Source organism: Sinohyriopsis cumingii, chromosome 5 (assembly GCF_028554795.1).
Source record: "Sinohyriopsis cumingii isolate HCF-2022 chromosome 5, ASM2855479v2, whole genome shotgun sequence".
Taxonomy (NCBI): domain Eukaryota; kingdom Metazoa; phylum Mollusca; class Bivalvia; order Unionida; family Unionidae; genus Sinohyriopsis; species Sinohyriopsis cumingii.
The window spans coordinates 36,100,525-36,114,654 of record NC_142965.1 but is presented as its reverse complement, the minus strand read 5'-3'; the positions used below and the strand labels follow the sequence as shown (position 1 = coordinate 36,114,654).

General features: G+C 34.2%; 1 protein-coding gene across 2 annotated transcripts in view; it reads left to right on the top strand.

Annotated features, from left to right (window-relative positions):
- The window catches only part of LOC149798940 (cAMP-dependent protein kinase catalytic subunit 3-like), a 155,543-nt gene that overhangs the window by 97,859 nt on the left and 43,554 nt on the right, over positions 1 to 14,130 (top strand). For both annotated transcript variants that reach the window (XM_089957855.1, XM_089957856.1), the window contains exons 4-5: positions 4,689 to 4,808; positions 6,297 to 6,392. In XM_089957855.1, coding sequence (XP_089813981.1) covers positions 4,689 to 4,808; positions 6,297 to 6,392 — 216 coding nt within the window. The remainder of the gene's footprint in view (positions 1 to 4,688; positions 4,809 to 6,296; positions 6,393 to 14,130) is intronic.

Genomic DNA, 14,130 nt, shown 5'->3' with positions numbered 1-14,130 from the left:
CTTCTCTTATCACAGATTGAAATCCAATTATAAATGAGGGAAGAAGAACCAGACTATATATGGCACCTATACTGTGATGTCTGATACATGCTACCTTGTAACTTCATCAGCCATGTGCTCCATAACTGCGAGTAAAGAATTACTATTTTTCCTCCACTATTAAGCAAAATCTTCATATTTGACACAAAAGTCATTCTGGAGTAAAGATTGCAGTGAATGCAGTCAGAACTGAGTGTGTTGTCCATGTGCACGTTGTTTTTTCCAGGTGCCATTTTACCATCACATTTATTCATTGTTGCGGTCACATTATCCAGCTAAAGGGAGGTAACTTAAGCTTGATGGACGTAATGGATGACTTCAAATGAGTTGGTTCTTGACACAAGAACATTTTCATCGTTCTTCTCTCCCTAACATCAAGAATATTATTTACAAATATGGTTCTTGGGTTGAGGACTCACAATACATTTGATGTAAAAGAACTTGATGTTAGACAGTGTTTGCATTTTTTTTCTGGATCATAGCCAGTGTATAAAAATCTTTATTATATACATTGTACAATCCAGAAATAAAAATGTTAACACTGTTTAATGTGAAGCTTCTGTGCTCAGAAGCAGTATTAGGCAAAAACAAAAGTGGTGTAGCATCAGTGACGTGCCATGTTTGTTGTTACTGAGATCAAATCTTGTTGAAGTGGGCACTCTCCGAAATATCATAGAATGTGTACTTGGCATCTGGACACCCAGGGTCAACCAATGTATATGTTGTGAGTGATGTCATAGAGATGTGACATTGTGTCTCATGCAGGTTCTTTACCTGTGTATGGTAAAGTTTCAGAGTTAGATGAAGTATTTTATTTATATTGTTATAAATTGAAAATGATCCATGACCAAGCAAATAAGCTTTGATGAATGTTACAGAAAAATCTTATTTTAATCTCTTCATTTCTTTCCATAATTTCCATAATGAAGCACACCCAGAAGATAATGGCACACTTTGTTGACACTTTTTGTGTACATTATCTTAAGAGTAAGCTACATGAGCAGGGCCTTTTGCCCCACTTTAAAGCTACTCTCAACAACAACAATAATAATAATAATAATAATAATAATAATAATAATAAAAATAATAATAATAAAATTATTATTATTATTATTATTATTATTATTATTATTATTATTATAAAGGGGAAAATTGTTAATACATCTTGCATGAAATTACACAGTATTAAGAAATGCTCCACAATTTGAAAAAAATAGATTTTGCATAATTTATAAAAAGATAAAATTTAAGTTTGAGCACACGAAAGTATTAAATAATAGCATTAATTTCCTTAGATTTTTTCTATATTTAGTCTTGGAAGACATTTTGACAAATATTCTTTGAACTCTTCTGATTGTCAGGAGGTCTGTCTAATATTTGGCAAAAAAGAAAGAAGAAATGGAAATTGCCATAAAGCAGTCAAGAATTTTCTCATATGTTGTATATTTTTAGAAAGTCTCCATGGAATTATGTAGCATTATTTCCCAGAAGTAAATGCCCAAAAAAATGAAGTGACACTTATATATTTTCCCATATGGTCTGCATGCCCTTATCAATGGTCTGCATGCCTCTATCAATGGTCTGCATGCCCCTATCAATGGTTTGCATGCCCCTATCAATGGTCTACATGGCCCTATCAATGGTCTGCATGCCCTTATCAATGGTCTGCATGCCCTTATCAATGGTCTGCATGCCCCTATCAATGGTTTACATGCCCTTATCAATGGTCTGCATGCCCCTATCAATGATTTACATGCCCCTATCAATGGTCTGCATGCCCCTATCAATGGTTTGCATGCCCCTATCAATGGTTTGCATTGCCCCTATCAATAATCTGCATGCCCCTATCAATGGTTTACATGCCCTTATCAATGGTCTGCATGCCCTTATCAATGGCCTGCATTTCCCTGTCAATGGTCTACATGCCCCTATCAATGGTCTGCATTCCCCTATCAATAGTCTGCATGCCCCTATCAATGGTTTACATGCCCTTATCAATGGTCTGCATGCCCCTATCAATGGTCTGCATTCCCCTATCAATAGCCTGCATGCCCCTATCAATGGTTTACATGCCCTTATCAATGGTCTGCATTCCCCTATCAATGGTCTGCATTCCCCTATCAATGGTCTGCATGCCCCTATCAGAAACATCAGTACTGTAGCTTTTATTATAATGAGTGAATGGTTATGACAGTGTGCAAGCGAATCTCATTATTTTGGCACTCCAAAACTCAGAAAAAAACAGAAAAAAATATTTGTGCAACTTCTAGGAAAACATTTCAAAAGACTGATAGAATTTGACAGAAGCATTTTGGCATAAAGGAGTTTCAGATTTGTTCAAATTATGCTGCTTTACTTTCAGATATGGCAACCATTATAAAAAAAATATAGAAAAACCTTTAAAATACATGTTAACAAAAACCCAGTTAAACAGATTTTGATCAAATTTGATTGAAAGTATCTTTGCCTGAAAGTCTTTCCATTTTAATCAAACGATGCTGATCCACTATCAGACATGGGCACCATTTCGTTTAAATGATGTCTTCTAAAACATTTGCTCAACAGAATTTGACCATATTTGAAAAACAAAACATCCTGACCAAGAGGGCTTTCTTTTTTTTAAAATATCTGTTTCAATTCTGTGACTAGATTTGGCTGCTATTACTAAAAATAGAAAGAATTCAATAATCTCTCAAAGGCCACTGAGCTGACAGAAAGCATCATGGACTAATGGCCTTTTAATTTTTACACATGATGCTGACAGAAAGCATCATGGACTAATGGCCTTTTAATTTTTACACATGATGCTGACCCATGGTCACCATGACCACAAAAAAGTAAGTGTTTTTATCTCAGAAAATGCTTAACAGAATTTGGATCAGATTTTTACTGAAAACATTCTGGTATTAAGAATTTTCAAATTTTATAAATGATACCATTTTGCCATTAAATATGGACACCAGTATTAAAAATAGAAAATCCTTTGAATTATTTCACACACATGTCTCAAAAAAATTTGAATAAATTCAGCAGCATCTTGGCATGAGGGGATTTTCAGCTGTTAGAAATGATGCCATTTACCATAGAATACAACTGGTGTTTATAATAGTTGTTGTTGTTGTTGTAGGGTTTAACGCCATTTTTCAGCACACAATAGGCTATACATGGTGGCCAGTATTAATGGTGGAGGAAGAACCTGGGAAAACCCTGGGAAGAAGCTACTGGCTGGTGTTTATAATAGAAAACATCACACCTTGTAAAAACTACCTAACAGAATTTGACCAAAAACACCCCAGCTTAAAGTCCTTGTACATTAATAGAAATTATGTTGATTCAAATATGTCTGAAATTACTAAAAGTGGAAATAAGATTGTCTCAGCTTTATTTATACAAAAAACTACTGAACAGAAATTGACCAACTTTGACAGAGAGCATCCTGGCATAGAGTGTGTGTTTGATTTGGATTTTTAGCTTATTTTAAACAATTTTCCTGTCATATTGCTATAATGTCTGCAGAGTGGCAGTTTATAGTGATGTCTAGCAATCATGCCGCAGACATGTAGCATGATGTCCCACCCAATCACATTATCCTGACACAAGGCCATCCAGTCCTAACACTAACCTCTTAATGTTGAGCACCAAGCGAGGCAGCTGCAAGTAACATTTTTTTAAAATAAGTCTTTGGTATGACTTGAAGGGGGCTCAAACCTGCGACTTCCTGCATCCAAGGTAGACACTCTAACCACTCAGGCCACCAAAGCAGTCTGGCATAGAGGGCTTTCAAGATTAGACAAATGATAGTGCCATCAAATATGAATGAAGGTATAAAAACTAGAGAAACTGTGAAACAGTCGTTTTCATAACATATGCTCTCTACAGCATTGGAAGACATTTGAAAAGAAATTTGGAAAGAAAGGATCCTACTGCCCTAGAGGTTTTGACCAACTGTGCTCATGCATATTGATGCATGTACATGTATTAGGCTGAGCTCAGGCCAGCTTTGGCCTCTTTTGTTTAGAAAGCATAATCTTTCAAGACAGGTTCTACTGTATTCTATTTGTAAAAATTAGGATGACAAAACATCAGCATGATATCATAATTAATGTGCTAATAATTAGGTGTATAGAACATGACCAACTTTAAGTTTGTTCACCTCAAGGAATCAACATCACCTGTTGACTTAACTCACCTATATTTATGGACAAAAGTCATAACAACACTTGAAACCTATAGTGCTAGATCTAAAGCCATTTTAGATATTCCAGGCAAGCCTTGTTATAACCTATCATTTAATATACACAGGTCTAAAAATGCATGACCATGGGTAATTGTGAGTGGGTCACAGTGAGCAGCTTTCTTGTATACAAACAGTAAATATAGTTATTAAGATAAGAAAAGTTTTTTTTTTCTTTCTCACGCATATATAAAACCACATACATATATTTTATGGTGTGCTAAAGCAGATATCTATTGAGACATCAGTATCACTTTTCTGGCACTAACAATATAGTCAATAATATTAATATCTAGTGTTGAAGTTTCAGTTTGTCACAGAATCTGATGTGTACATAAATGTAGTGTTGTTTTTCTGGTGCAACTTTGAATTTCCAAAACCACTATTAATTAACATTCTTTTTTTGTGTGGATAGAACATGGACATTGTGTGGTACCCCCGAATATCTGGCCCCAGAAATCATTCAGAGTAAAGGCTACAATAAGGCTGTCGACTGGTGGTCACTTGGTATTCTTATATACGAAATGTTGGTTGGGTAAGTTAAATTTAAACAAATTGGCAGAGGTGCTTACTATTATTTTATAAAGTTAGTGATACTGATATAATTCTGCAGAGATATCTGTCTCATTAAATAACAGGGAGACATTTCTTGGTTGTTGAGACTTGTATATTTCATAAAAATCTGGGACAAAGATAGTTCTGCAGACAGATCTGTTTTGTGATTAAGTGACAGACATTTATGTAGACTTTTTTTAAATGAAATACGTGCAAGTGAAACAGGTATTTCAGTGGAGATGTCTTTTTTATTAAATACCTTCAAGTGAAACAGGTCATTCAATGAAGATGACTGCTTCATTAGTAATATATTGATTGACAGTTCTACAAAGATGATAAAATGTGTGATTTTCATGGGAATAAAATTTTAGTTTTCATAAAGTCATTTTAATTGCTTTTGGTTAATATGTCACTTAGAGATGAGTGGTCCAGTTCTCTTTTGACATTAGATCCCTTTTCTTAAAATCTCAAAATTCATGGTTTGTAGCACAGATTTGAAGTCCTTGAAAATAAACACTGAATGAATATAGTCTCAACATGAAAATTAAAACTGAATGAATACAGTCACATCATGAAAATTAAAACTGAATCGTCTTACAGTGGAAATTAACTCTGAATGAATACAGTCAAATCATGAAAATTAAAACTGAATAGTCTTACAGTGGAAATTAACTCTGAATGAATACAGTCACACCATGAAAATTAAAACTGAATAGTCTTACCATGGAAATTAACTCTGAATGAATACAGTCACACCATGAAAATTAAAACTGAATAGTCTTACCATGGAAATTAACACCAAATGGATACAGTCTTACCATGAAAATTAACACTGAACGAATACAGTCACACCATGAAAATTAAAACTGAACAGTCTTACCGTGGAAATTAACACTCAATTGACATAGTCTCACCTTGAAAATTAAAACTGAAATTTCTTCCCATGGAAATTAACACTCATTGGATACATTCTCACCATGGAAATAAAAAATGAATGGATACAGTCTCACCATGGGAATTAACAGTGAATGAATATAGTCACACCATGAAAATTAAAACTGAATAGTCTCATCATGAAAATTAACACTGAATGGGTACAAACTCACCTTGGAAATTAACACTGAATGGGTACAACCTCACCTTGGAAATTAACACTGAATAGGTACAACATCACCTTGGAAATTAATGCTGAATAAATAGTCACACCATGAAAATTGCAACTTAATAGACTAACCATGGAACTTAACACTCAATGGATACAGATTCACCATGGAAATTGATACTGAATGGATAGTCTCACAATGAAAATTAATACTAAACGAATATAGTGTCACCATTAAAATTAAAACTGAATAATCTCACCATGGAAATTAACACTGAATGAATACAGTCTCACCATGAAAATTAAAACTGAATAGTCTCACCATCAGAAATTCCCTCAAAAGTCATAATTATTTTTCCATTGCAGGTATCCACCATTTTTTGATGAACAGCCATTTGCAATTTACGAGAAGATTTTGGATGGGAGAATTGAATGGCCGAAACACTTGGATCCAGTAGCTAAGTAAGATACATAAAAAAATCTTACTTTAGCATCCCACTGATATATACCTGCCAACCCTTGTGCTTTTGCCATAGGTCTTACAAAAATGACCCTTAAAATACGGATTTATGGAATGAAAGGAAAATGTACGGAATGTGATTGTTGCGGTAAAATCTGGATAAATGGCTCGTCCTTGCTTGATTTGGATCTGGGTTTTATGTTAGCTTTAGTGGAAATAGAGAACCAGACTAACTGTACAGTAGAGCCTAAGATGCATTAAACTGCACATATTTTTCCATGTGAAGCATCGGTATGATCAAACTATTGATTATAGAATGTTTTTTAATGACTTCCAGCTAGCAATACGTGTTAAGGACGAAATAAAAAAATAAGCTTCTTAAAAATTTTTAATAACCAGTACAGAAGAATTAAAAGGAACAGTTGGATTGCTCTGAATAAAAGTAGGAAGGGATGAAGTTATATTTATTGGACATCACATGTTGATTTGAGTGTGTCATGTGGCAGGAGATAAGATTGCCGTCGTAATGTGAAATGAACAAAATTCCAAGAATTTAAGTTGAAAGATAGGAACAAGCCATTGAGCTAAATGGGGTTTGGAACTAAAGTTTGTGCAACTGTTCTAGAGGTAAATAAGGTGTATGTGCACTTTACAAACTTTTCAGATTGACGTAATCTTTATAGGCAAGGCATCAGTTTGGAATACTGAACATATTAAATACAACTTGACAATAGCAGTACATGCTATTTTGTTACTCTTTACTGGACACTGGTCAAACTTAAAGAAAAATAATAAAATGCCTCACTATGACAATCTTGTTAGGGCTGGCAAGTCTGACTGATATGAAATTTATACAAAGACTTAAATAAATATAACAGAAGTCTCTTAATGTGAGGTTCTTTATTGAATCATAACAGTGTACACCAAGGCAACTTGATGCAAGGTGTAAAAGGGCCTCCATTTGGCTTCGCATTTGTCACCAAATGTGTAAGAATTGTGAAAGTGGTGCTATTTTTGACTGACTGGTGAAAGTTGCTGGCGACATATTTTTATAAAGTAAATTTTTAATTTTTCATTGATTCAAATGACTTGGGCCACTTAATACCTGTTTGCACTATCTGCAGCAGTCAGTGGATCATGTCGGTAGATGAGGAATAAGACGTTAATCAAACACGATTGCAGCTAACTGCAAGCTGTCAGTTGGTTTTGAGAAACAGTTAAATGTGATTAGTAGGAAATAAGGAAAGACTGGGGGATATATTTTATTGTTGAACAGGTTGGCTAAAAGATTCGGTGTCATTTGCACATGTTGTAAAATTATTTTTATTGCAAACTGGGAGTGTGAAATGAACTTGGGACTGCTTAGTGTTTTAGAGATTTTTTACTTAGATAACGTTTTTGCAGTCTGAACTTAACTGAGTAACATAGGATGCCGCTACAAGGATGCCAGTCATTGACTGTAAAGGATCAACACGATTAAACTAGTAAACTGACATGTAACAATTTTATTGTATGCAAATACTGAACTTAATCTCCCTTTCAACACCAGCCTCAAAGGCAAATGAAGACATGGTAAGTAATTTTTGTTATTATTTTGTTTCCTTATAAAAAGAGGTAATAAGACATGATAGCTTTGGATAGGAACGATAGCTTGATTTAACCAATAGGAGTCATATTTTGAATATACAAAGTACGATTTCAAATTATTTTCATCATTATTGCTTCTATTTCTACTGCAGACTGAGAGGGAGTTCAGTCGCCAGAATCTGATCAAAATGAACTTACGAAATTCTATCGGTATATCTACTCTGAAAAATTTAACAAGAATTTCTGAATGGGCCCAGTGTTGAGAATTTTGGAATTTAAGAAATAGTCTGGGAAAAAAATGAGGTGGATATTAGTGAAGCGTCAGTTACATTGTTCATAAAGACAAACAGTATTTTGTATTATCAGTTATCAAGAAACATTCTTATTCATTCTTGCTTTTCATATGCTATACATTGAACTTCATGTGTATATAATAGTATTGTTACATTTATTATAATTATTCTTATGCTATGAAATGTAATAAAAACATGTAAAAACTTTTATTGTCATATTTATATAGATTAAAAATAGGGCCAATATTACATATATATTTAAATCCCTGCATCATGGCTTAAAATGACTCCTATGGCTGAAAAGTGGCTCCAAATTTTTAAATTTGGCAAATTTCATGACACAAAGAAAAATATTTCCAAGGAAGGACCTGTATACCATATCTTGTTGTAGACAAGACAATTTGATACTTCAGGTGCGTGGGGAATTTTAATGTAGCTTTAACAATTTTCGTCATATTGCTATGATGTCTGCATTGTGTAAGTTTATACTGATGTCAAGCACTGAGGTATCACGCCATAGACATGTAGCAACATGTCCCACCCAGTCACATTATCCTGACACCAAATGGACCAGTCCTAACGCTAACCTATAATAGTGTACCTTGTAATAGCCAAGGAACCATGATACAGGGATACCCAACTATAATAGTGTACCTTGTAATAGGCAAGGAACGTGATACAGGGGTACCAAACTGTAATAGTGTACCTTATAATAGGCAAGGAGCCATGATACAGGGATACCCAACTATAATAGCGTACCTTGTAATAGCCAAGGAACCATGATACAGGGATACCCAACTATAATAGTGTACCTTGTAATAGGCAAGGAACCGTGATACAGGGGTACCAAACTGTAATAGTGTACCTTGTAATAGCCAAGGAACCATGATACAGGGGTACCAAACTATAATAGTGTACCTTGTAATAGCCAAGGAACCATGATACAGGGGTACCAAACTGTAATAGTATACCTTGTAATAGCCAAGGAACCATAATACAGGGGTACCAAACTATAATAGTGTACCTTGTAATAGGCAAGGAACCGTGATACAGGGGTACCAAACTATAATAGTGTACCTTGTAATAGGCAAGGCAGCCTGATACAGGAGTATATGGCAAGTTAAGGCTCTTTAATAATGAGTATGTATTCAGAATGGTATTATGACAGCATATAATGTGCGTGAAATCAAATTGTTTGGGGTTCTCATTTTTGTTAACTAATTTTAAGCGAAATAAATTAAGTACAGTAGAAATATAAAACAAATAATCTAACACTAGAACCACATCCATATTATATCAGGGACCATGATTTTTTTGAGGTCTCATAATGAAGAACCAACTTATATTCTTTAAGCTATTTTCAGTAAGTGGTGTATTGTTTTAATAAGAGCTTCAATCATGGTTTTGCATATTAAATCAACACACACTTGAGATTCTGTCACATTGTTGTAAAAATATATTTCTTATGGAATGTGCTATGTACAGGCTTTTTGTTATTTTACAGTCTTGTATTCAATATTTGTGATATAATTTTACAATGCTCAATAACTATAAACATTTTCAGATATAGAGTGAGGTTGCTTTAAATAATGCTTACGGTTCATGGTTATATAAAAATGACTGGCATTATATAAAGGAGACCATTTCAGATTGAGAGGTATTTCGACAAGGCATTCATGATAAACAAAACACAAAGACAGAATTTTGAATGTTTCTCTGCAGTCTCAGGGGGACCTGATAGGCCATTGTGCCTTCCCTCCTGTCATAATAGAGAACTAATGGAGTCAAATTATTGCCATCAGTCTCAGGGGGACCTGATAGGCCATTGTGCCTTCCATCCTGTCATAATAGACAACTAATGGAGTCTTCTTTAGTAAGACTCTAGCATGACGCTTGTGACGGTTTTGTAAAATTATGTTATGGACAGAAAGCAATTCCTTCCAGATTTATAGAAGCAGAACTAGGTATACTTCTAATGATCTACAAAATTATCCACAAATGCTGTCTACATTCATTCAAACCATATTCTTTTGTAAGCTTAACTTCTTATTATAAATTAAAACTTTGTAAATAGATACCAATATAGGAGGCATGTCTGAAACATCAGTTTAGTTATCCATGTCATCTCAACTTGACAGTGGCATATTATATCATCTTATCTAACTAACAGATCCACTCTCCTCACAGATGTTTGGGTCAGTTTTTTTCCCCGAGTGAGGGAGCACTTACAGTCCACAGTACTCTCTGAGGAGGAGTGCAGTTGGTCAAGTCACATTTTCTAATTTTTGGGAAAGTTTTATTCTGGCATTACTAGGTTGGATATTTTGTTTCTTTTCTTTACCAGATCCTCTCCTTTCATGTTGAAGATCTGACTGAACTAAGTCAGGTTATATAATATTAGGTTTACATGGAATGCATCCTTTATTATGATGTTCCAACCCAATTTTAAAGAATGTAGTTTATATAAGACTTTGTCATTGAAGGATTTAACCATTTTTTACCACTGTCATCAATTTTATTTCAATTTTGAAGAGTTTGCAATATCTTTATATTTTAATTTTTTTGGGCTTCGTGGAATATATTTACTTTTGTCTTCCTGTGGACTTGGTCAGTTTTTATACATACATACATACATACATACATACATACATACATGCATACATACCATACATACATACATGCATACATACATACATCTTTTCACCTTGTATGGACTAAAATTTACTAGCAGTTATCTAACAAGATGTAACCAAAATGGAATAAGATAAATTAATACGCCCATGTTAAGAGAGGCAGAAGTATACTGAGGGGTTTTAATGTGAGGGACTACAATATACTGAAGAACTTTACTATGTGGAACTACTGTATACTGAGGTTCTTTAATGTGAGAAATTATTGTATGATGAGGGACTTTAGTGTGAGAAATTATTGTATGGTGAGGGACTTTAGTGTGAGAGACTACTGTATACTGAGGGGCTTAATGTGAGGGACTACTATATTCAGAGGCTTTACTCTGAGGGACTAATGTATACTGAGGTCTTGAATGTGAGGAATTAATGTATACTGAGGAGCTTTACTGTGAGGGAACACTGCATACTGAGAACTTTACTGTGAGTGACTACTGTATTGAAAGGGCCTTTAAAATGTGGATTGCTATATATAGATGGCTTTAATATGAGGGACTATTATAAACTGAGGGACTTTGCTAGGAGGGACTACCGTATACTGAGCAGCTTTACTATGAAGGACTAATATACTGAGGGGCATTGCTCTGAGGGACTACTGTATACTGAGGGACTTTACTATGAGAGGCTAAAGCATGCTGAGATTATTGTATACTGATTGTGTTATGTTTAGGCTCTTAATTAACATAAGAAAAGAGTGAAGACAACAATCTTTGTAAAATTTAACAAATAATTTATTTCCCTAGAAAAACAACGTAAAAATGAGAAAAAGAATTTATGGTTCTACGAATCAAATCCAAAAATAATCCAAGAATAATCCGAGAATTATAAAATAGAAGTCCTAGTAATAAAATATCCGTGCAAAACTGAGTTTGAATCCCGATGAAATCCAGAATGGAAGGCAATGACGTATGTTGTGGTAAGCGTCATACTGATGTGTCAACAGTTCTTTGTTGAATCACAGAAAATAATATTCCAGTTTTTGAATGCTATGTAAATTTCTAACACTGTCCGTGTTCAGGAAATAATTTAGGGCACAAGTATTTCCAGGGGGAAATACTCTCTTGGAATCCAAATAATTTGAAATTAAACTCAGACTGGTCACAACAAAACACCTTTAAGTGTCAATGGTTTAAAGCCTGACTACACAAATTCTCTATAGAAAACAGTTATACACTAATTTAAGATGCAAAACAGATTCCCGTATAAGGATCATGTGATCATGTTTCTATAACAACATAGAAACTTTTTACATGCCTAACATCACATACTCCCAGTATGGCCTTGACTAAAACCAATGATATATACTCTGGGAATGAATATAAAAAAGATATAAACAAGTTGTTGACTTCTGCTCTTACTGATTCTGAATCAAGGTCAGAAACTATGTCAACATTAAATACAAAGTTTCTATTATTAGGTGTTTACAAAAAAAAAAGTCAGGTCAAGCTGAATTTCTGGAAAATGTCAAATCCAGTAAATAAAGTTGCATTACAATAACATGTAAAAAATATTAAAACTAGCAAACATAAAATTCAATTAAATCAGATATAAATTAAATCAAATATACATAACAATGGACTTTAGTATGAGAAACTAATGTGTACCGAGGGGCTTTAATGTGAGGGAAGACTGTATACTGGGAGGCTTTAATATGAGATACTACTGTATACTGAGTGGCCTTAATGTGAGAAACTATTGTATACTGAGTGGCTTTAATGTGAGAGACTACTTTATTCAGAGGGGCTTTTCTATGAGTGATTAATGCATACTGAGGGGCTTTACTGTGATGGACTACTATATACTGAGGCATTTTACTGTGATGGACTACTATATACTGAGGCATTTTACTGTGAGGGACTACTGTATTCAGAAGACCATTATAATGAGGGACTACTGTATACTGAGGGCTTTAGTTTGAGATCTACAGAATGCCAAGGGACTTTACTGTGAGGGACTAATGCATAATTGTTTAACACATTAACCTCTGGTGACGAGTTTAATTGGCAGGAGGTAGTAGCCTACTGCCGAGCTCTGTAGCGTCAAGGTCATGTATGATACACTAAAGTGGGTGGTATTATAGAAAGTTAGATGGATGTAGCTCTACAATGATACCAAATAATCTGGAATTTCTAGTTGCACTACAAAATACGGAGAGAAAAACCTCATTTTTTTGGACCTGATTTTTTTCTACCCAACATATGACCATGGTTGGAATTCAATTTTGTGTCTGGATTTTATACTTTTTGGTCTCAGATCTAAGGCAAACCAGTATGAACTGCAAACAGACAGATGAACCTTTGCAAAAAGTAGGATAAGATGGGCATTTGGAATAAAGAGTGGTCTCGATAAAAAAAATAATGGATCCGTTAAGCAAAAAACTCCAACTTTTACCCTTCTGCTCATGCGCAAGCCAAATAGCCAATTAAAAACGATGTTTCTAACACAACTAGGCAGTTTGTTATTGGAAGATCACCTGGAAGTTGGTGTTTTTGGATGTATTCAGAAATAGCTTTCAAAATGTGTTCCCTAGTCGAATTTCAGACAAAAATGACAAAAACTTCCAGGGGTTAATGTGTTAATAACCTGTACAGAATAATCATTTAATGGCAAGGAGTTTTAGTAATGTAGCAGTATTGTTTGTAGATATTTAAAAATGCAAGTGTTTTGTCTTTTTTCTCCTTGAACCATAAAGCGGCATTAGAGTCATAACATATATTTGGAAAAGAACTCTTTGGGGGTGGAGGTTCAAATAATAAGATTTCATGCTTAGATAGACTAAAAATAGAATAAAGATAAAATCAGATATATAACCATTTTTTGTACATGGTGTACAACCTTCCAGCCACCCACTACAAAAAAAATCATTAAAAAGTGCATTTTTTAAATTACGTTGATTTCAAGAAACTCTTAGGTGGATGGTATGACTTTGAAATGAGTAGTCTGTATCTTAAAAGTCATTATGTGTTTTGGATGAAAGACATTGACTTGAAATGTCAGGATTCTACACACTTTGTCATTAGGTGTTTTGCATGAAAGACATTGACTTTAAATCTCAGGATTCTACACACTTTGTCATTAGGTGTTTTGCATGAAAGACATTGACTTTAAATCTCAGGATTCTACACACTTTGTCATTAGGTGTTTTGCATGAAAGACATTGGCATGAAAGGTTT